At 37.8% G+C, this 20,739-nt stretch overlaps 1 protein-coding gene across 6 annotated transcripts in view; it reads left to right on the forward strand.

Moving 5' to 3' along the window:
- ZNF292 (zinc finger protein 292) overlaps positions 1 to 20,739 on the forward strand; it is a 105,347-nt gene that overhangs the window by 59,018 nt on the left and 25,590 nt on the right. For 5 of the 6 annotated variants that reach the window (XM_056124981.1, XM_056124982.1, XM_056124985.1 and 2 more), the window contains one exon: positions 20,239 to 20,441. The exons of the other annotated variant lie outside the window; for it this stretch is intronic. In XM_056124981.1, the coding sequence (XP_055980956.1) occupies positions 20,239 to 20,441 (203 nt within the window). The remainder of the gene's footprint in view (positions 1 to 20,238; positions 20,442 to 20,739) is intronic. 6 annotated transcript variants of the gene reach the window in all.

Here is a 20,739-nt window from a genome sequence, read left to right on the forward strand (position 1 = left end):
GAAAACTAATTTTCCCCAAGCGCTTTACAATAGAGGGAATTCCTCTACACTGTCCTGGCAGATGGCAATCTGTATTATATTTGATAACTTATTTTACAAATGGAGAAGACTAAATAGGATAAGTAATTCTTCAAAATAAAGAAATCAATGCAAAATTAGTATGTTTTCTTAATCAGCTTCTTGCTTAATCAGATTTGGTCCAGCTATGTTAGTATATGAGTTTCGGCAGTGAACATCCCAGTTGAATTTATATTGATGAAATCCCCAGTAGAAAGATATAGCTAAATCACTAGTGTGTGTAACACTGTTCAGAGTTCAAAATTGTATATACCATCAAGACACACAAGTTGGTCTTGGTACTTTTCTTGAGATTATTTAGGAAAGTGCCCAGACTTCAATGTAATCTTTCCCAAGGCATTTAACTAGAGAAGTGAATATGCTTTTGTTGTTTATTTTATTGTTAACTTTTTCTTCATAAGTGATGGTAAACTCTAGATATTTTACAGTGTGGTAGCACGTTGTGAAGAAAGGATTATTAGATCTGTTGTTGCAAATTCTCATACTTTGACCAAAAGCTTCCTAGCCAGTCCCCCCTCCAGTTTATCTTTATGCTACTTATTTCTCTCTCCCTTTTTCACTGAATCTCTATGCTTTTTTGATTGTTAGCTGTTACCTGCCCTGTGTTACTAGTTTCCACAAGTTTTTTAATTAAAAAACTTAATTTTTTATTTTCTTTTTGGGTCACACCCGGAGACTCATAGGGGTTACTCCTGGCTCATGCACTCGGGAATTACTTCTGGCAGTGCTCGGAGTACCATATGGGATGCTGGGAATCGAGCCCAGGTCGGCTGCATGCCAGGCAAACTCCCTACCTGCTGTGCTATTGCTCCAGCCCCTTTTTAAAAAATTTTTTTAACAAATTATTTATTAAAGAGCCATGATTTACAATGTTACTGACAGTTGAACGAGTCCCTCTACCAGTGAAGAGGTTGTTTTTAACCCTTTTCCTTGAGGACAAGTAAATTTTAAGACCTTTGAGAAATGTAGAGTAATACCTCATTATTTAAAATAATAACATTTATAAGTTGAAATTTTGAAATTTTTTTACCTGTAACAGATTTTATTCCCAATAATATATTAATACCATTAAGCTTTATGTTTAGTATAAGTTATACTTTGTAATCTTTCTTGGCTTTTGGATATATTGTTAATATGTTAATATCGGTTACATTGTATAGTTACTGACAATTTAAAAAGTGCTTTTCCATACATGGTTTTACTTAACCTTCACATAAATAAATACTATAAATATTACTATAAACAGGGTAGGGATCTTATATTGCCCCTATTTTGTTCTTATCGTACAAGAAAATGAAGGTTTAGAAAGATTAGTTTTCTATATCACCTTGTGAGTGATAATGTGGCAGGAATTGAAGTGAGATTTTTCAGCCTCTCTCTTTTTTAGGAAACTTTAGTAGGGTACCTCCTGGTGATTCTCAAAGACCAGCGGATTCTTGGTCAATGATGTAAGGTTCAGGGTGAGGACTTGAGATCATCAGGCCACATCTTGGTGATGCTCAGTGACCATAGTGCCTGGGTTCAAATGAGGTCTGCTTCCTATGCTGTTTCTCTGACCCCTCAATTTTTCTCTGTGGCACCTAATTTAATAAAAATTGAATCATACCAAGCATACTAATGACATAAGTCTCTTTTTTCTGTTTTGTTTCTGAAGAGTTTTTGCAGAATTCACACATTATGTTAAAGTATTAAAATTCAGTCTTTATTCCAGAGATCTAAATTCAGTTTGAAAGAAAGTATACCCAATGCCATTACTGTTTGAATATGCTTAGCCTTGTTTTTGTTAGTAAATACCTCTGCCCATCTTTGTGCTGCTGTACTTTTATTTTTTCTAATCTTTAGCTGATATAGTCTCCTCTATAATAGCATATGGGTTGTAGGTTGTCAGACTGTAATAAAGCTCCTGAAGCAATAGGAGAGAAGATACGCAGTTCATTTTACAGGATTAATCATTCCTTGGTTTTCTGTTACTTAAAATGCTGCTTCAATGGTAGGGTATTGTTTGTTTTTAATAAGAATTCCCATGAGCTAGGAATGAATACTTATTTATTCATTTGAAGTAAGTGGATGAATTAACACTTCAGACATACATACTAATTCATTTGCATTTTCAAATTCAGTGGTTCAAAAAATAGAAAACATTTTGGTTTTATATATATATACCTCTGTGTACACACACGTGTACTTATGTATGTTGGTATCACATTCGTTGGTATGTCGGGGTTACTCCTTGTTGTGTCAGGTGTCACTCCTAGCAGTACTCAGGGAACTATACACCACCTTAGATTAAACCAGGGTCAGCCACTCTTGCAGTGCGTGAATTTTTTTTTTTCTTAAAGACATGAAAAACTCAGCTAAACGAAGAAATGCTCTTTGACTTGGTTAAGGCTGAGTAGAATTTTTTTTTTTCTTTTTTGGGTCACACCTGGCGATGCACAGGGGTTACTCCTGGTTCATGCACTCAGGTATTACTCCTGGTGGTGCTCAGGGGACCATATGGGATGCTGGGAATTGAACCTGGGTTGGCCGTGTGCAGGGCAAAAGTCCTACCCACTGTGTTATCACTCCAGCCCTGAGTAGAATTCTTTTGATTTATTTTTTTTTTTGTGCCACTCCTGGCTCTGTGCTCCTGGGATTGCTCCTACCAGTGATCAGGGTACCAAATAGGATGCCAGGGAACGAACCAACTTCTGCCTAGTGCAAGATCTCTACTTGCTGTGCTATTGCTCTAGCCTCACAAATTACTTTTTTTTTTTCTCTTTTTGGATCACACCTGGTGATGCACAGGGGTTACTCATGGCTCATGCACTCAGGAATTATTCCTGGTGGTGCTTCGGGGGCCATATAGGATGCTGGGAATTGAACTGGGGTCAATGGCATGCAAGGCAAACGCCCTACCTGCTGTGCTGTTGCTCCAGCCCCCAGAAATTACTTTTAAATGTTATCTTAGCTCAGGTTTTGGCATCCTCATGAAAAATACATAATTAAAACAGTCAGTGGCTGGCCTTTGAAATATCGTAGGAATTTAATTTTTGCTTATATATTGTACTTTAGTACTTTAGTAATTTCTGGATTGCTTATTATTTTTGCATTATTTTAACTTCTAAAATATCACTGAGAAATGCTTTATTCTTTGAGTCTAGAGTACAGTAATGATGTTCATTATGTTCTTAGAAAACCTTTCCATGAAAATCATTTAAGTTAAATTCTTGGGGTTTTCTTTCTGTCTTGTGCTTCTAGTATAGCTAGCTGTTCATAAAGCTATATCTAAGTATAAATCTATCATATATTAAAAGCACTTGAGATCATCGTATCAGTATTTAGTCTTATTCTGTAGATTCAAAAGACTTCCTGATAATTACATGATTTTTAAATATATCATGATTACAGATATTTTGGTGCATATTGTACAAAGTTCTTTTGGTGGGGAAAATGGGATTTGATTCTTGGCCAGACCTAGGGATTCTTAGGGTACCATGTACTGCAATGGACCGAATCCAAGATTTCTGGATGTAATGCTTCTGTGATATAATAGTTGTTCTTTTTAATGCATTATTCTCAGATATATTGTGTGCCCTAAGTATGGTTTGCTCAGTTTGTTTAAATTTTTCAACTTAATTGGTTAAGACTATTCTGAAGTTAGTATATTACTTATTTTAATAGTTCTCATATTTGCACACCCAGGTTACTATTATATGCAGATTTTTTCTTTGTTCATTTTTGGATTTTGGATTGCACCCAGCTGTGTGCAGTTCTTACTCCTGATCTGTACTCAGTAATTACCCCTCTGACCATGCTCTGAGGGCCATATGGGATGCCTGAAATGAACCCAGGTCACCTGTGGGCAAGGAAGTGCCTTATCTACTATCCTATCAGGGGGCCCAGCTCATGCAAGTTTTAAAAAATAACGACTCATGCTTTATGTTTTGGTACATAAGTTTTACTTTTTTTTTTTTCTGGCCTTTTGGGTCACACCCGGCAATGCATAGGGGTTACTCCTGGTTCTGCACTCAGGAATCACCCCTGGCGTTGCTCAGGGGACCATATGGGATGCTGGGAATCGAACCCGGGTTGGCTGCGTGCAAGGCAAACGCCCTACCCGCTGTGCTATTGCTCCAGCCCTAAGTTTTGCTTTTTTTCTTGTGTTATTTTTCACTGTATTAGATCATTCTGTTAATCAAGTTCCCAGTAGTCTTCTTATTCCTAATTTTGTAGTTCAGCGTTTCTGTTCAGCCCATATTTCCCTCATTAGCAGACCTTAGCATACAAGGCATCCAGGTCCTTGATAATAACCATTTTAAAGATTATATCCAGGAACTTAGCATTCTTTGGGTTGGAGGAATTTGGGCCAAACCTTGTGTTGCTCAAGGCTTATTCTTGGACTTGTGTTAGTGGGGGAGGGGGGTTTAAATCACCATTGACCGCATACAAGTGCCTCTCCAAGTCAGCATCTAGAATTCTCACGAAAGTCTTCCTCCTTGCTCTCAAGCCGTAAATCGGTAGCCTTTGATTATGATTGTTAAATCAAATAAACATCTTTTCCCTTGTCTACGCCACGATTCTCCTATTTGTCTGCAAGGATTTGATGAAAGACCAACAAATATTTGGTTATAATTCTATTAACATTATTTTATATTGTGGCCAGAAAGGTCAAGGGGATAGAGAATAGACTTTGCATATAGGAAGCCTGGGTTTGACCCCAGCATTGCATGGATGACCTTTTAAAACTGAGCCAGCACAGCCGGGTAGGGCATTTGCCTTGCACAGGGCCAACCTAGGTTTGATTCCCAGCATTCCATATGGTCCCCCGAGCACCACCAGGATTGATTCCTGAGTGCAGAGCCAGGAGTAGCCCTTGAGCACTGCCAAGTCAGCGCCCCTCCCCCACCCTTACAAAAGTAGTTTTATGTTGTAGTTTGTTTGATTTGATTTATTATTTTTAACAGAGAACTTTATTTTATTTATTTATTTATTTATTTATTTTTGCTTTTTGGGGTCACACCTGGCAATGCACAGGGGTTACTCCTGGCTCATGCACTCAGGTATTGCTCCTAGCGGTGCTCAGGGAACCATATGGGATGCTGGGAATCGAACCTGGGTCGACTGCGTACAAGGCAAACACCCTACCTGCTGTGCTATTGCTCTAGCCCCGCAAAAAATTTTAATCCAGTGTAATCCTTTTTGCTTATTTTATAATTAATCTATTAATATCTTTTTTCATTATTCGTTGGCTAGTATTGATAATTTGTTACTAGCTTAATTTCACGCTTTATTCAGATTTCTTTAGTTTTTACCTGATGTCCTTTTTTTTTTATTCCAAGATTTCATCTAGATACTATGTTACATTTATTCATATGTCTTCCTAGGGTCCTTTTGACTTTGATAGCTTTTCAGGCTTTCTTTGTGTTTGGTGACCTTGACAGTTGAGGAGTATTCTCAGGTATTTTGTAGAGTGTCCCACAATTGGGATTTGTTTCTTGTTACTGTGATTAAAACAGAAATTATGGGTTTCCTGGAGGAGGACCACAGAGATCAAATACCAGTCATTATTCTGACAGTGGGCTGGAGCGATAGCACAGTGGGTAGGGCGTTCGCCTTGCATGCAGCCAACATGTCCGACCCGAGTTCGATTCCTCTGCCCCTCTCGGAGAGCCCGGCAAGCTACCGAGAGTATCTCGCTTGCACTGCAAACCCTGGCAAGCTACCCGTGACATATTCGATATGCCAAACACAGTAACAACAAAGCCTCACGATGGAGATGTTACTGGGCCCGCTCGAGAAAATCGATGAACAACGGGAGGACAGTGACAGTGATTCTGACAGTCCATAATCTTGACATGGCTTCTCACTGTTGACGTTAACCTTGATTATCAGAGTATGTTTGTCCTCTTTGTCCCTTTTAGTTGCTCGTTCCGCCTCTTTTCCATCCTGTCTTCTTTGAAAAGAAATAACACAGCCCTTCTTTGAAAGGTGGTGAGCTAAGGTCTGCATCCTGGAAGGGCCAGAATCTACATAATTTGTAATTCTACTTCGATTTGTCTTTCTGTGAACTCATTGGTATATTTTGCTTTGGTAATAAACCATGCTGCTTCCTTTTTTTGAGCTCAGTTTTCCAGTTACCGCCACTGAAAAGTCTTTGAGGTAGCTTCTATGTGTTTATTCAGTGTTCTCCCATCATTGTCCACTTTGGACTGCTTCCTTGTTTTGGGGCTATAGAATTCACTCTAGGCTTATCTGAATCTGTTCTATTCCAATTTTGGGATCAACCATTTCTCCAAGGTTTCCTTCGTTCCTTTTATTGGAAATAGTATTAGAAACACAGACCTGGCGAGAGGATGGGCTTGTTTTTTTTTCTTGGCTTTTTTAGGTCAGTCATATCCAATGATGCTCAGGGGTAACTCCTGGCTCCACGCTCAGGAACTACTCCTGGCAGTTCTAGGGGACTCTGGGATGCCAGGAATCGATCTTGGGTCAGTTCCATGCAAGACAAAAGCCCTCCCTGCTGTACTATCACTTGGGCCCCCATGCATGCGCTTATTGTTAATGAGTTATTGTTTACAGGAGGTCTTGGTGGACAAAACAAGAAAATATGTGTTTAATTAAGCTAGTCTAACTAGAAGTTGTCTACAACTCTGTTGTTCTAATATCCTTTCTATCACCCCAATATAATGTCATGTCGTTGGAGTCATAATGTGTGTAGCCTATTTATACAGGTTTGTCTTTCCACTGACCATCCATTTTTCAAATCTATATTGGTATATTTGAATATATAAGTTAAATTTTTGTTGTTGTTATATGCCAAGAGGTGGAATTGCTGTCTCACCTAGAAGTTCTATATATTTTTTTTAATTTTTTTTATTTTTTGCTTTTTGGATCACACCTGGTGATGCACAGGGGTTACTCCTGGCTCTGCACTCAGGAGTTACTCCTGGCGATGCTCAGGGGACTATATGGGATGCTGGGAATCGAACCCGGGTTGGCCACGTGCAAGGCAAACGCCCTACCCGCTGTGCTATCTCTCCAGCCCCGAAGTTCTATATTTTTTGTGCAGTCTCCATACTGTTTTCCACCAGAGGCTGATGAGATAAACAATCCCACCAGTAATAATGTTTCCTTTTTCATTGCACCCTCATCAACACTTGATTGTTTCTAGACTTTTTGATGCAGGCTCATTTAAGTAATGAGATGGTTATCTAATTTTAATTTTGATTTACATTGGGCATCTGTCACCTGTGAGGAAGTGTCTGATATCTCTCATTTTTTTAAGGGGATTGGTTTTGTTGTTGAGTTTTGTAAGTTCTTGAATATTAGCCCTTAATTAATTGTATGTTGTACATATATTTTCTCAAAATCAGCTCAGTTTTTAGGTTTTAGGGTTATACCTGACAGTGTTCAAGGTCTTTGTAGTGCTGGAGACATGAATCAGCATGTGGTTCATGACTGCCATATGCAAGCATCTTACTTCGTTTATTATCTCTAGCCCTGAGTGTCTTTATTTTTGCCATAGTTTCTTTCATATTGCAGAATCTTTAAATAATTTGAGCTAGGCCCATTCATTTATTTTTGCTTTGTTTCCTTTTCCCATATATCAAGTTATTAAAGATACTCTGAAGTTTGTATTTTGGAGAATTCTGCCTGTGTTTTTCTAATGTATTTTATGATAATCTGCCTTAATTTTTAATAGTTACATTTCTTTTTCTGAATAAATGCATGCCGTGGATAGTTAGTTTGAGGCTTCCTCTCAGATACGTATATTTCTATAGGGTTCTGTTTTGAAAAATATATTTGCAGCATTATTTGAAAATTACTTCTTCCTCTCTTTCTATTTGCTGTTTGTTTCACCCCTTTTATCCTAAAACTTATTATCAGAACATAAGAATTCTTCAATTCTTGGGGCCAAAGAAATAATGGTTCAGTGGTAAGACTCTTGCCTTGAACTTGGCCATTCTGGGTTTCCTCCCTGGCACTGTTTATGGTCTCCTGAGCATCACTTTAATGACCCATGAGCATAGTATCAGTAATGTGGTCTAAAAAAAAATGAAGATTTCTTGAGTCTGTGTTGTGTCTGTTAATAAAATAGCAAGTATAAGAAACAAGCCTCCTTCAAGAACTAATTGCTCATCTCTCCCCACTTGACTATTTTTGGTGGTTTTCTTTTTTTTTTTTTTTGAGTCCTATGGATCATCCTGGGATTTGGTGATAATACTATGTTGCATAGATTAGTATTAAGTCTTTGACACTCATGGAGCAGCCTTCCTTCTGAGTTTTTTCTGTGTATGTCATCATCATAAGCTATAAACTCAAAAAACTTGATGTTAGAGATATACTGATTTATTTTGGCATCTTTTCTCTGTTGGGATAACTTACTTTGAATGAGCTGCTAGTTCTTTGAATCTTAAATGCTGCAGTTATTTTTTTTCTCTCTTGAGCTTTTTCTTTTTTCTTTTCCTTTTTGGGTCACACCTAGCAATGCACAGGGTTTACTCCTGGCTCATGTACTCAGGAATTACTCCTGGCGGTGCTCGGGGGACCATATGGAATGCTGGGTATCGAACCCCGGCTGCAAGGCAAACGCCCTACCCACTGTGCTATCACTCCAGCCCCCTCTTGAGCTAAATTTTTAGGATTACTTAATACCCCATAGTCTGTTACAGGTCCTACAGTATTTAATGTGAAAATAATGTATACTTCAGTAATAACAACACTTTTTTTTTTTTTTTTTTTTTGCTTTCTGGGTCACACCTGGCGATGCACAGGGGTTACTCCTGGCTCTACACTCAGGAGTTACTCCTGGCGGTGCTCAGGGGACCATATGGATACTGGGAATCGAACCTGGGTCGGCTGCGTGCAAGGCAAACGCCCTACCCGCTCTGCTATTTCTCCAGCCCCATAACTTAACACTTTTAAAATTGGAAAATTTCCCCCAAATGGGAAAATTTACTAGTTGATTTACCAAATATTAGCATCCATAAAATGCAATATCTTAAAATTTTATCTTGATATTAGATAATTAAAAATTATGCATTATAAGTTTTGGTTTTCTTTGTATGTGGGATACTCTTCTGAGAGAACCATATAGTGCTGGGACTACTGAATGCAAAAGCATGTGCTTTATTGCTTTGAGTTATCATTCTGGCCCCTGGATAATATTTTTTTTAAGGGATTAAAAAAATGGTAGAAGTAATGAGTCTAATAACATACTTTCTTGGTAAATTGGGTGGGATCAGATCTGCTGCATTTGGATAGTAAATGTCCAGTTTGTCCACTCTAATTTGTGTTTTTCACACACATTCTTGTATGTGTTTTATTTTTGTAGAGCAGGGATAGTGAACTTTTTCTTTGCCATGGACCATTTGGATATTATAACATTGTTCATGTGCCATACAGTGCAAGTAGTACAATAAGTACATTATAGACAACAGACATGACCAGCCAACAGGATGCATATTTGTCTATCCAGTTACATACCCAGTTACATAGCAGACCACATGATATTGCAAGCCAAATGTTCCCCATCACCCTCAGAGTTCCATAAAAGGATTGTTACTGACTTTTTTTTTTTCTGTCTTTGGAACATTTGTGATAACCACTAAAAATACAACTAATAATTATGCCTGTGCTTAGGAATAGTTTTTTTATTTACTTTTCTTTACTTTTTGATTTTTTTCACCTGTTTCCCTTTCTCGGTTTTATCTTTAACTGAATCGTTCTGATATTAAAAATAAGAGGCCAGTATGAGAGTACTGAGGTTTTTTTTCATACAGCCAACCAGGTTCAATCTGCCAGTGTGCCCAAAAAACTTTTTTAATGCATAATTGGAGCATTTTAGGTATTTAAAATTTTATTGTTTTTAGTGGTCCACTCTTGATGTTTGCTCAGGAGCCACCAGAGTCATATTTGGCAGTGCCCAGAAGCCGTGAGATGATGGGCATTTAACCTAGAGCATTGCATTCAAGGTTTGTGCTCTTATCAGTTGAGCAGTATTCTTTGCTACTTCAATTTTATTTATTTTTTTATTATCTATTTATTTATTTTATGTAGGAGTCCTGCTACTTATTCGGCCGCTGATTAGGCTGATTGAATTTTGCATGAACTCCACCTTACTTTTTTTTCCCTCATTTTTTATAATTTTATTTATTGAATCACCATGAGAGCAGTTACAAAGCTTTTGGGTTTAAGTCTTGATCAGTTATACAATGAAACACCCGTACCTTCACTAGTGCCCATTCTCCACCACCAAAAACCCCAGTATATCCCCATCCCACACCCTCCTCCTACCAGTGGGGCAGATGATTTCCAAATTACTCTCTATACTTTGATTACATTCAACATTTTGACACCACACCCACCATTATTATTTGGTATTTTACCCCAACACTCAGATCTGCAGAAAAGGCAACAGTAGACACTTTGTTTTCTATTGCTGGTCATGAATAACATATGATTTCACGTGGCTGCAGTAGTGGCTGCGCAATTTTGAAATTCCGTAATTTTAACAATTAAGTCTGGAGGGATTTCTTGCCAAAACCTGCTAGGTTCCGAGATTTGTTCCTGAGTCTCTGGGATCATGGCCATTAAGCAGCTTGATCAGGAGCCAGAGAGGCCATTCGTTGGGACGGGAAGGAAAGGGCCGGCTCCACCCCCATCCCGTTAGGCCCCGCGTGTCTCGTCACTGTGGGCCCAAACCTCACTGTCCAATGGCCTCTGGAAGATGGTGGCCCCCGAGCCACATACAGGGAGTAGGTGGTGGGACAACACCCTTTCCCCTCTACGGTGACCCGGCAACAGTAACCTACTGCGTGGCCCACACGCATTTCTGCCAAAAGCCACTGGGTTTCGAGATTTGTTTCTGAGACTCTGGGATCATGGCTGTTAAGTAGCTTGATCAGGAGCCAGAGAGGCCGTTTGTGGGCGGCGACTCAGGGTCTCGTTGGGGTGGGGAGGAAAGGGCCGGCTCCACCACCATCCTGTGAGGCCCCGTGTGCCTCAGTCACTGAGGGCCCAAACCTGACTGTCCAGAGGCCTCTGGAGGATGACGGCTACCGGGCCGCCAGGGGGAACAGACCAAGGCACAAAATGTATTCCCACCTGGGTTGGCATAGTACCGGTAGCCTACTGCAGGCAGCCTAATGCGTGGCAGACGCATTTCTGCCAAAAGCTGTTGGGTTTCGAGATTTGTTTCTGAGTCTCTGGGCTCATGGTCATTAAGCAGTTTGATCAGGAACCAGAGAGGTCTTGCCTCCAAGTCTGTATCTGAGCCAGAGGTGGTTTGTGGGTGTGTCTCCCACATACCTAACTTTTGGCCCTTTACTTTCTTGGTAAACTTTGCCCCAAGTTTTTGGTGTCTGGCCAGAGGCACAGCAGCAATTTTGGGGTATCTGGAAGGCTGAAGGCACCATCAGGCTGCTGATGCACTTGCCTCATAGGTACAGATTGACCTGCTGGCGGCACCATACCCCCTTTCCGTTCTATTTTAAAAAGTACTAAATTTTATCTCCTTTTATGTGCAACTCTTAGATTCTTTTGGATAAGTTAATCAAATTATGCTAACAGAACCAAACTGTAATAAAGTTATACAAATGTTTACTCTCCTTTTTTAAGTTGATAACATATTTTGTATATGTTGTTATAGTCTTATAGTTAAAAATCTGCTGACTTGAAATTTTTAATTTACAAAAAGATGATTTTAAAACACACTCATTGATATCTTGAAATGTACTAGGAAAGTACATTTTAAAAATTATAATACATGAATAGAGCTATCTGATTTAATTAAATGTAATACTAGTTATTTAATTTTGAAAATTCTGTTTACTACCAGTTTGACAGTCAGACATGATTATAAAGTTTCACAATCCAGAGAGACAAATTAAAAAACAATATAATTTAAGAAATTTTAAAATCTTTAAAAGTTTAATTTCTTCTTTTTTGTTATTTTTTTATCTTTTTTTTTTATTATTATTAATGAAACACCATGAGATACAGTTGTAGATTTACAATTTTTTGTGCTTGGGTTTCGATTATACAATGATCAAATACCCATCCCTCCACCAGTGCCTATTTTCCACCACCATGGATAATACCCCCCCCACCCCCATGCCCCCCATCCCACCCTGCCTCTGTGGCAGGGCAATCCCTTGTGTTCTCTCTCTTCTTTTGGGTGTTGTGGTCTGCAAAAGAGGCATTGAGTGGCAAACATATTCAGTCCATAGTCTACTTTCGACATGCATCTCCCCTCCTGGGAGGATCCTCCAAACACTCTAAAAGTTTAATTTCTTCTTAATAGAACATTTTCTCTCAGAAAAGTGAGGAATAAGCCAACTAACCTACAGCAGTGTTTCTAATTTTCTTATTCTGACTGACATTGCTTAACTTGCCTAGAGAATTTTTAGAAATACCAGTGCAAGAAGCCTACCTCAGATCAGATTTGTACAATCAAGATAGTCATACAACCAAATTTCCACTGAACTAAATTTGAAGTATTGCTTTTTATTTCTAAATTTGGAGGGTTTTTTTTGGGGGGGGGGTCACACCCAGCAGTGCCCACAACTTTTGACTGTGCTAAGGAATCATTCATGGCAGACTTTGAGACCATACACGGCTCAAACCTGGGTCAACTGCGTTTAAGGGAAGAGTCCTATCCACTGTACTATCATTTCAGCCCCCTGAATTTGGAATTTTGGTTGTTTTTAAAACAGTGCTAAATTCATTTTTTAGAATGCATTTGTATTTGGTTAAAAATAAAAACATGAATAATACCCAACGAGAGAGAGAGAGAGAGACAGACAGACAAAAGTGCCTGCCAGAGAGGCATTTGGAGGTGCGGGGGAGAGGGGCTGGTTGGCAGGAGGGATACAGGGTATATTGATGGTGGGAAATGTACATGGTGGAGGGATGATGTTGGAACATTATATGACTGAAATTTAATCATGAAAGCTTTGTAACTCTCATGAAGATTCAAGACTGGAGTGATGGTACATTGGTTGGTGCACTTGTTTTACACATAGTCAACCCATATTTGATCCCCATCAACCCACTTGGTCTCTCAAGTCTGCCAGGAGTGATTTCTGAGTTTAGAGCAAGGTGTAAGCCTTGAGCATTGTTGGGTGTGACCTCCAAAAAACAAAAAGAACCAATAAAGTTGTCAGGAATCACATTGCAAAGAGAGGAAAATTTCTAAATGAGCCCCAAATTCCACTATTTTTTAATAGATAACTAAGTTTATTCTTATCAGAGTAAAGGAAAAAAAAACAATCATACTATAAGAAACTCTAGGCATTGGTCTAGAATTTATATTTGAAATACACAGGCAATGAGAACAATATTCTGATAATATAGTCAATTTGCTGCTATGTTTGTTGTTAATCTTAGACTAATCATTATAACAGCAATGCAAGTAGTATTTGGGATACTTTTTACATGTTATGGCACTAGCCACAGTGCTTCACTTCTTCTCGTCTGGTATTTATTTGTATACCTCGTTTTCCTCCTCTTCTGTAAAGTTATTTATATTGTATGTCTTGGTAATCTCTTTAGGTGAATCAAGGAAACTCTAATCATATTGGCAAGAGTCTTGCGTGTAACATCTAGCATTCTTTTAATGATGATAAGTAGTTTGCAACCAAAATAAGTTTAAGAAGAATTCTTGTTTCCAAAAAAAGATATCATGAGATACAACTTTTATTTGAAATATGGAACAATTCACAAATTTGTGTTTCATTCTTTAAGTCGGGGTTATACTAAGCTATCACCCCAATTTTAGTGTATTTGCTGCCAAAGTGAGCATGTGTATTTGCTTTTCTTTGTCCTCCTCCTCTTCAAGAGAAAATCATTCTTGTGGGTGGACCTCTGAATTACCTTTTTAAACATTGCTGAATTGACATTTGGGAGAGGCTCTCGGCTACCATCTCCTCATCTTCCATTCCCAAATGTTCCAACTTGGTCTTGATAATTTGACTGTTTAGCAATTACCACATCTCTGCATCAGAACTCTGCAACTTAATTGAAGGTCTGTGTTTGGTCTCAAGAAGATTGTGGCCTGTTGGGTTCTCCCTGACACAGCCCCTTGAGCGCTAGAGATTGCTGGGCCTGGTGGAACGCTCCAGGTTCTGTCATCTCTGGGAACTAGTCTGTTGCTGGGGAAACCTGACATTTTCAGAAAATAATATAGATTAAGTGGTCTTGTTATTGCCAGTGGCCAATAGTTTGGGATCTTTGAGTGTTGGCAATATTTAACCTTGCCTCTGCGTTAGAGCCTCAAAGACAGTGTTTTAGCAGCTTTGTCCTAGCTAACAGTCCTCTTTTTCCTCTTCCACCCGTGTACATAGGCACATTCCTTCATCCTTTATTCAACCATTGCTTGTCTTAATAAACTTTGTCATAGGACTGCGAGTCTATGGCCGCTGTGGGTAGCTTTGTCTCAACCATGCTGCGTGCTCAGCTCTAGAAAGCATCTGTTGCCCTAGATCAAGAAAAGTCTTCACATTCCCAGGGTTCTAGTAGCTGCTGGATGGCAACAGTGTACAGCAGCTAATGAGAGCAGGTCCAAGTCAGTAGCAAGAGGAAAAAGACAGAGAATCTGGCCACTAAGGATTTACTTTTGTTTTTAACAATGATTATATTCTGTTGCACATACATACCACATTCCATTTATGGTATGTATGTTCAAGTAGACGTTTGGATTGTTTTCACCTCTTAAATGTTGTGAGGAAACATGTGCTAGTAGAAACCATCTCTTTTGAGACCCTTCTTTCAGTATTTTTGCGTACCTACCCCCAAATGGAGTAACCATACAGTAGTCTATAAGGTGGCATTTGCAGACTTGTTTCATTATAGATTGCAGCATTTTATAGTATCATTAATAGTGCACAAAGTTTCCATTTTCTTCACATCTTCCACTATTTAGATTGTTTTGATAGTAATCATTCTGATGGGTGTGAAAATCTCATTGTGGTTTTGTGTCTAATATTTCATGGTGTTGGCAGTCTTTTCGTATCCCTGTTGCTCACTTGTTTGTCATCTTTGGAAAAATACTGGTTAAGTTCTTTGCCTTCTTTTGTTTTTGTATTTTGGGCCACACCTTACACAACCCAGGACTTGCTTTTGGATTTACACTCAGGAATCATTTCTGATGGACTTGTGGGACCAAATGGGAATCGAACCTGGGTTGGCCACAAGCAAGGCAATTTCTCTACCTGCTGTAGTATCTTTCCTTTTGCCTACTTTTTTTTTTTTTTTGCTTTTTTTGGGGGGGTTGGTGGTCACACCTAGCAGTGCACAGGAGTTACTCCTGGCTCTGTACTCAGGAATTACTCTTGGTAGTGCTCGGGACTATATGGGATGCTGGGAATCGAACCCAGGTCAGCTGCGTGCAAGACAAACGCCCTATCTACTGTGCTATTGCTCCAGCCCTATCGCCTACTGTTTTTAGTAGCCCTTTTTCCTACTTTTAAATAGGATTGTTTGTTGTATAATATTTTATGTTCTGGATATTAATTGCTCATCAAATTATGATTGTAGATATTTTATCCTGTTTTCTAGGTTTTTTTCCTCAGCTTGTTCTGTCCTACAGTACATAAAAGTTAAGTTTGATATAGTTTTTTTTTTAATGGCATTCATTTGGGTATCATATCCAGTGAATTATTCTAATTCCAGTGTCTTGAAGTTTTGCTCTTTTGTTTTCTTCTAGGGTATTTAAAGTTGTGGGTCTTATGTTCATTTTGACATGCATCTTGAATCCATTTTGTGCTTATTTTTTATGTAGTGTAATGTAAAGATTTGTTCTTTTTCATCATTTGTTGAAAGGTTTATCTTTTCCCCTTCCATCTTGGTATTCTTTTTAAAGATCATCTGATCATCTATGTGGTAATTTATTCATTGCCTCATATTGCATTCATCTGTTTGTCTTTATGACAGTTCCACACTATTTTGGTTGCAAAATTGTATAAAATATTTTGAAGTGAATGACTCTGTGATCTTCACTTTGTTCCTTTTTCGAAATTGTTTTGACTATTTCGGTTCTTAGAATCCATATCAGTTTTAGGTTGAATATTTTTTGTCTTTGAAAAACAAAAAAAAGAAAAACCATTGTTGGGGGCTGGGAAGATAGATAGTACAACAGGCACGGTGCTTGCCTTGCAAGTAGCAAACTTAGGTTCTATCCCTAGCACCGCATAAGGTCCTCTGAGCCTCGCCAGGAACGAATCCTGAATGCAGGTTCAGGAGTGAGCCCAGAGCATTGCCGGGTATGGCCCAACAACCACAGAAGGGGGGGATAGATTGCAATTTGATAAGAATTATACGGAATCTGTAGATTTAGTTATATTGAATCTGGGTAATTAGACATTCTAACAATATTAGAGTCTTAAATAATAATATTATTATTAATAATATTATTTTGGCAAATCACTGTTTTAAAAGAGAAATGTTGCAGATTCATGTGGGCCATAATGCAGATTTTGGGCTTTACCCTCTGAAGACAAAAGGAAATAAACTGGAGGAAAACAGGTGTGTGAAGTTACAAAATATTTATATACACAAAACACACTGGATCCTAATGATAATATGATGGGGGCTAAGAAGGGATCCAGAAGACAAGCAAAATATTATAAATTAGTCTGGTACATGATTTGGACTGGGAGGATAGGGGAGAATGGTGTGAGTAGAGATGGAGAATAGTGAATGAGTATTAGATTGAGACAGAAGCGACAGATTTAGGTGGTGGTTTGGATGTATTGATGAGATAAAAGTATTTTTAAAGCCACCTCTCGGGGTTGAGCAAGATAGGTGATGATATGCTTATAAAACAGCTAGTTGGAGACGCTGCTGAGGAAAGCGTATGTTTCTGGGTATGGAAAAATGCACCTAGACAACTAAGTTGATTCTATTTTGGGGAGAAATACATCTAGTCTTCTGTTTGGGTACATAGTAAACTGACAATATTTGTGTAATGACGTAGTACAAAAATTGAGCTTAGATATTGTGTGCTGTTTATTGAAATTTAATTACCTTTAGTGTAGTAAATTCTTACTAGTATTATCAAAGTTGTGTTCTATGTGAAACAAGCTATTGCTTTTGGTTTGGGGTCATATGGGGCAATGTTCAGGAGTTACTCCTGGCTCTGCCCTCAGGAATTACTTCTGGCAGTGTTTTGGGGACCATATGGGATGCCAGGGATCAAACTTGGGTGGACCACAAGTAATGCATGCTATATCTGCTATACTATCTCTCCATCCCCTGAAACAAGTTATTTTTAATTGCAGTAGCTGAATAGTATTCACTTACATTTACATTTGCATTTACCTAGCCCCTTCTATAGGAACAAATGTAGTAGTAAAACCTGCTTTTCCTTTGAAGTCCATAAATACAGAGAAAGTAGGTAAAAGCTACATATAAGTAAAATTAAGATGATTTTTACTTTGAGAGATGGGAATTAGAAAAGCAGTGTAGGGAGTAAAATTTGATATGAACAACTTAAGAATAAGATCATAATCATTTTTTATGTCTGGGAAACACTAAAGCAGTAATCTTAAAATTCAGTATTATAAGGAAAACATTTTCTAGATTAGAAATTGAGAAAGATGCAAAATAATATGAGAAAGGAAAGCAGTGAAAGAAATAGAGGGAGATGAGAGCGAGAGAAGCAAGCTTCAGCAGATTCTAAATTGAGTGTTAGAATGTATGTTAGAACATAATTTACCTTTGATTAATTTGAATCATAAATTACACACACACGCACACTGTTACACACTTTGTGCTCTTTGCTGCTAATAGGCAAAGTTATCAAATGAGAATTATTTTTTCTTGTTCTATTACTGTGTAAAGATGAAAGTCAGAAGATCCCATTATTATGGTTCTCATTCTATTATTAACTGACTTTATGATCCTAAAAAGTCATGCCTTCTGTGAGCCTCAGTTTATTCATCTACCAAATGATGGAGTTAAAGACAGTCTAAAATCTCTCCTGTTCTAATAATCTATGTTCCTTTGAATTTATTTTTACATTAAGAGGAGCGACAGTTTTCTATTCCTGTATTTAAAAGAAAGAACACATCTACATTTTTAAAAATTTAGTGTACATATTCCTATACATTAAGTTAGCACAGAAATTACTTTGCGCATTTTGCTGTCCTAATGTACTTGGAGCGATAGCACAGCATGTGGGGCATTTTTGCCTTGCACGCGGCTGACACGGCAGATCCGAGTTTGATTTCTCCCCCGCTCTTGGAGAGCCCGGCAAGCTACCAAGAGTATCTCGCCCGCATGGCAAAGCCTGGGCAAGCTACCCGTGACGTATTCGATATGCCAAACACAGTAACAAATCTCACAATGTTACTGGGCCCGCTCGAACAAATTGATGAACAGCAGGAGAACAGGGATAGTGAGAGTGACAATGTACTTGTTATCTATAATTTTTGGTATTATTTGAGATTGTCATCATTTTTTTCCCCCCAATGGTTCCACCTTTTGTGTCCTGCCACCACATGTCCTCCTGAGCATGAATGGATACTTCCCTAAAGGTCCGCAAGCACTCCAGTGTGACATGATGGTACAGGACCCCTAGCATTGAATTGCCAGCTGCTTGGCCAAGAATCACTCCAGTGGCCCCTCCTCCCCACCTCCACCACTTGAGAGATTTCCATAATTAATACATATTTTTATTTTGCTGTGTTCTTTCTGAATTCATTGTGTGTGACTTTTAGTGGGAGCAGTTGAAATAATTTCTGGACTGTGGCTATCATAGTTTCTTTTGAGAGAAACTAAAACTTTTTCTGCTTTTTACTTTTAAGTATTTTTATTTGTCTTTATAGGAATTTTGACCATTTTTTAAAAACATTAACTTAAAATCTTCATATATTTACTTGGTAGTGAACTGAACTGTGGACAAGTATTTGCAGTATGATTGTCCTAACAGGATTATGTGATACCAAGGGGAAAAAAAAAACCAAAACCAGAAAGAAAAGGCAGTGCCATGTATCTCAGTAAGATACATACTTAGAAGCACCAGAATGTTTCATAGTTAGTTTTAATCTGTGTTCAGACTTTATACATTTTGTTTAGTTCAAACATACTCTGAGTATAGTTTCTCATTCTACTCTTCAGAAAATGGGTGAAATTAGGATCCATGTGTTGAAATTCTATATGTGCATATAAAATGCTTATATGTACATTTAATGATTAAGATGGTATGATTATCCAACTTCTCCAAGAGTTTTTATAGTGGGATATAATTAGCGATTTAAAAAAAAAGCAATACTAAAAGTAGTAAGGACTATTTAGAGAAGGAAGAACAGCTTGGTTTTTTTCCTAACAGTGATTTATTAGATCTATCCTAATAAGATGATAAAGTTTTTAAATTGCTTTTTTGGTAAGCACTAAGAACTTCAGTGGTTTGACAAGAATAGGAATATATTAAGTTTAAGTGGATCTTAAGCAAATTAGTATCTATATTTTTAGATGACATTACAAACCCACAAAAAATAAATATTTAATTAGCAGACTCTTCCCTTTTTTATTTCTGCAGATGTTTAATTTGTTCTGCAGTTTCAGTTAATGCAAAATGGACTTGATCTTTGTAAAACAAAAAGTATATCATCAGTATTGAATATAATTATTAGTTGAGTATCATATTCTAGAATGGTGGTCTTCAACCTCCAGTCTGCAGGTATACAAAGTTTGAAAACCACTAGTCCACCACCTTGGTTACAACTGCCAGCCCAGACACCTACATGCAGGACAGCTGCCAGTATACACATGTAAAATTTGAAGAGTACTGTTCAATATCCAAATATCTTTTTTGTGGTCGCTCTTTTAAGTTGTAATGCTCTTGCGCTGCAGAATTCTAGGAATGCTAATCCTTGGTATGAAAGGATAATGCTGTGGTGAGGGTCAGGGGAAGAATTTAGTATAATCCTCATAATATCAGCTGTTAGAGTTTAATGCAAAATTATTTTTATCAAGATTAATTCTCTTCTAATGCAAGTTTTAAAAGTAGCAGTAGAATCTTTTACTTATAAGGTTAAATATTTTGTGGTAGCCTGGCAATAATAGAAAATGAAGAAGTTTATTCTGTACTTTCAAAGAAATATTCCTTGTTTAGTGTTTGTATTGCAAATGAATTATTACAAAATGTTAATAATCTGTTATGTCTTGTTTTTAAAGTGAATGAATTTTTAGCTTTTGAGGGTCCCATCTTGTTGGATATGAGAATTAAGCATCTAATCAAAACAAATCAATTAAGTCAAGCAACTGCTCTAGCCAAGCTGTGTTCTGATCATCCTGAGATTGATACAAAAGGTAGTTTTAAGCAAACTTACCTTGTCTGTCTCTGTACATCATCACCAAATGAAAAGTTAATCGAAGAGGTGAGTATGGTGCCTTTGATTAGTAAATACTCTTAAAAGTAAAGAAATTAAAATTTTAACTAGATTAGAATGTTTTTGATTTCACCCTTTCTCTTAATAGAGAACTACTGATACTTTTAAATTTTGGCATAATGACAGAGTTGGTTATAACAGCTTTTTTGGATAGTGACAACTTGGTTGGCAGCAGTTTTCAGATAGAATTGTAAAATAATTTTCCTTTTTATTTTAAATAATTGGATCTTTAAACACTGCTCACTAAATTATGGAAGATATAGTGGCAGTTTACCAATTTAGTATG

The sequence above is a fragment of the Sorex fumeus genome, unplaced genomic scaffold (genome assembly GCF_029834395.1).
Source record: "Sorex fumeus unplaced genomic scaffold, SorFum_2.1 ptg000054l, whole genome shotgun sequence".
In the NCBI taxonomy this organism is placed as follows: Eukaryota; Metazoa; Chordata; class Mammalia; order Eulipotyphla; family Soricidae; genus Sorex; species Sorex fumeus.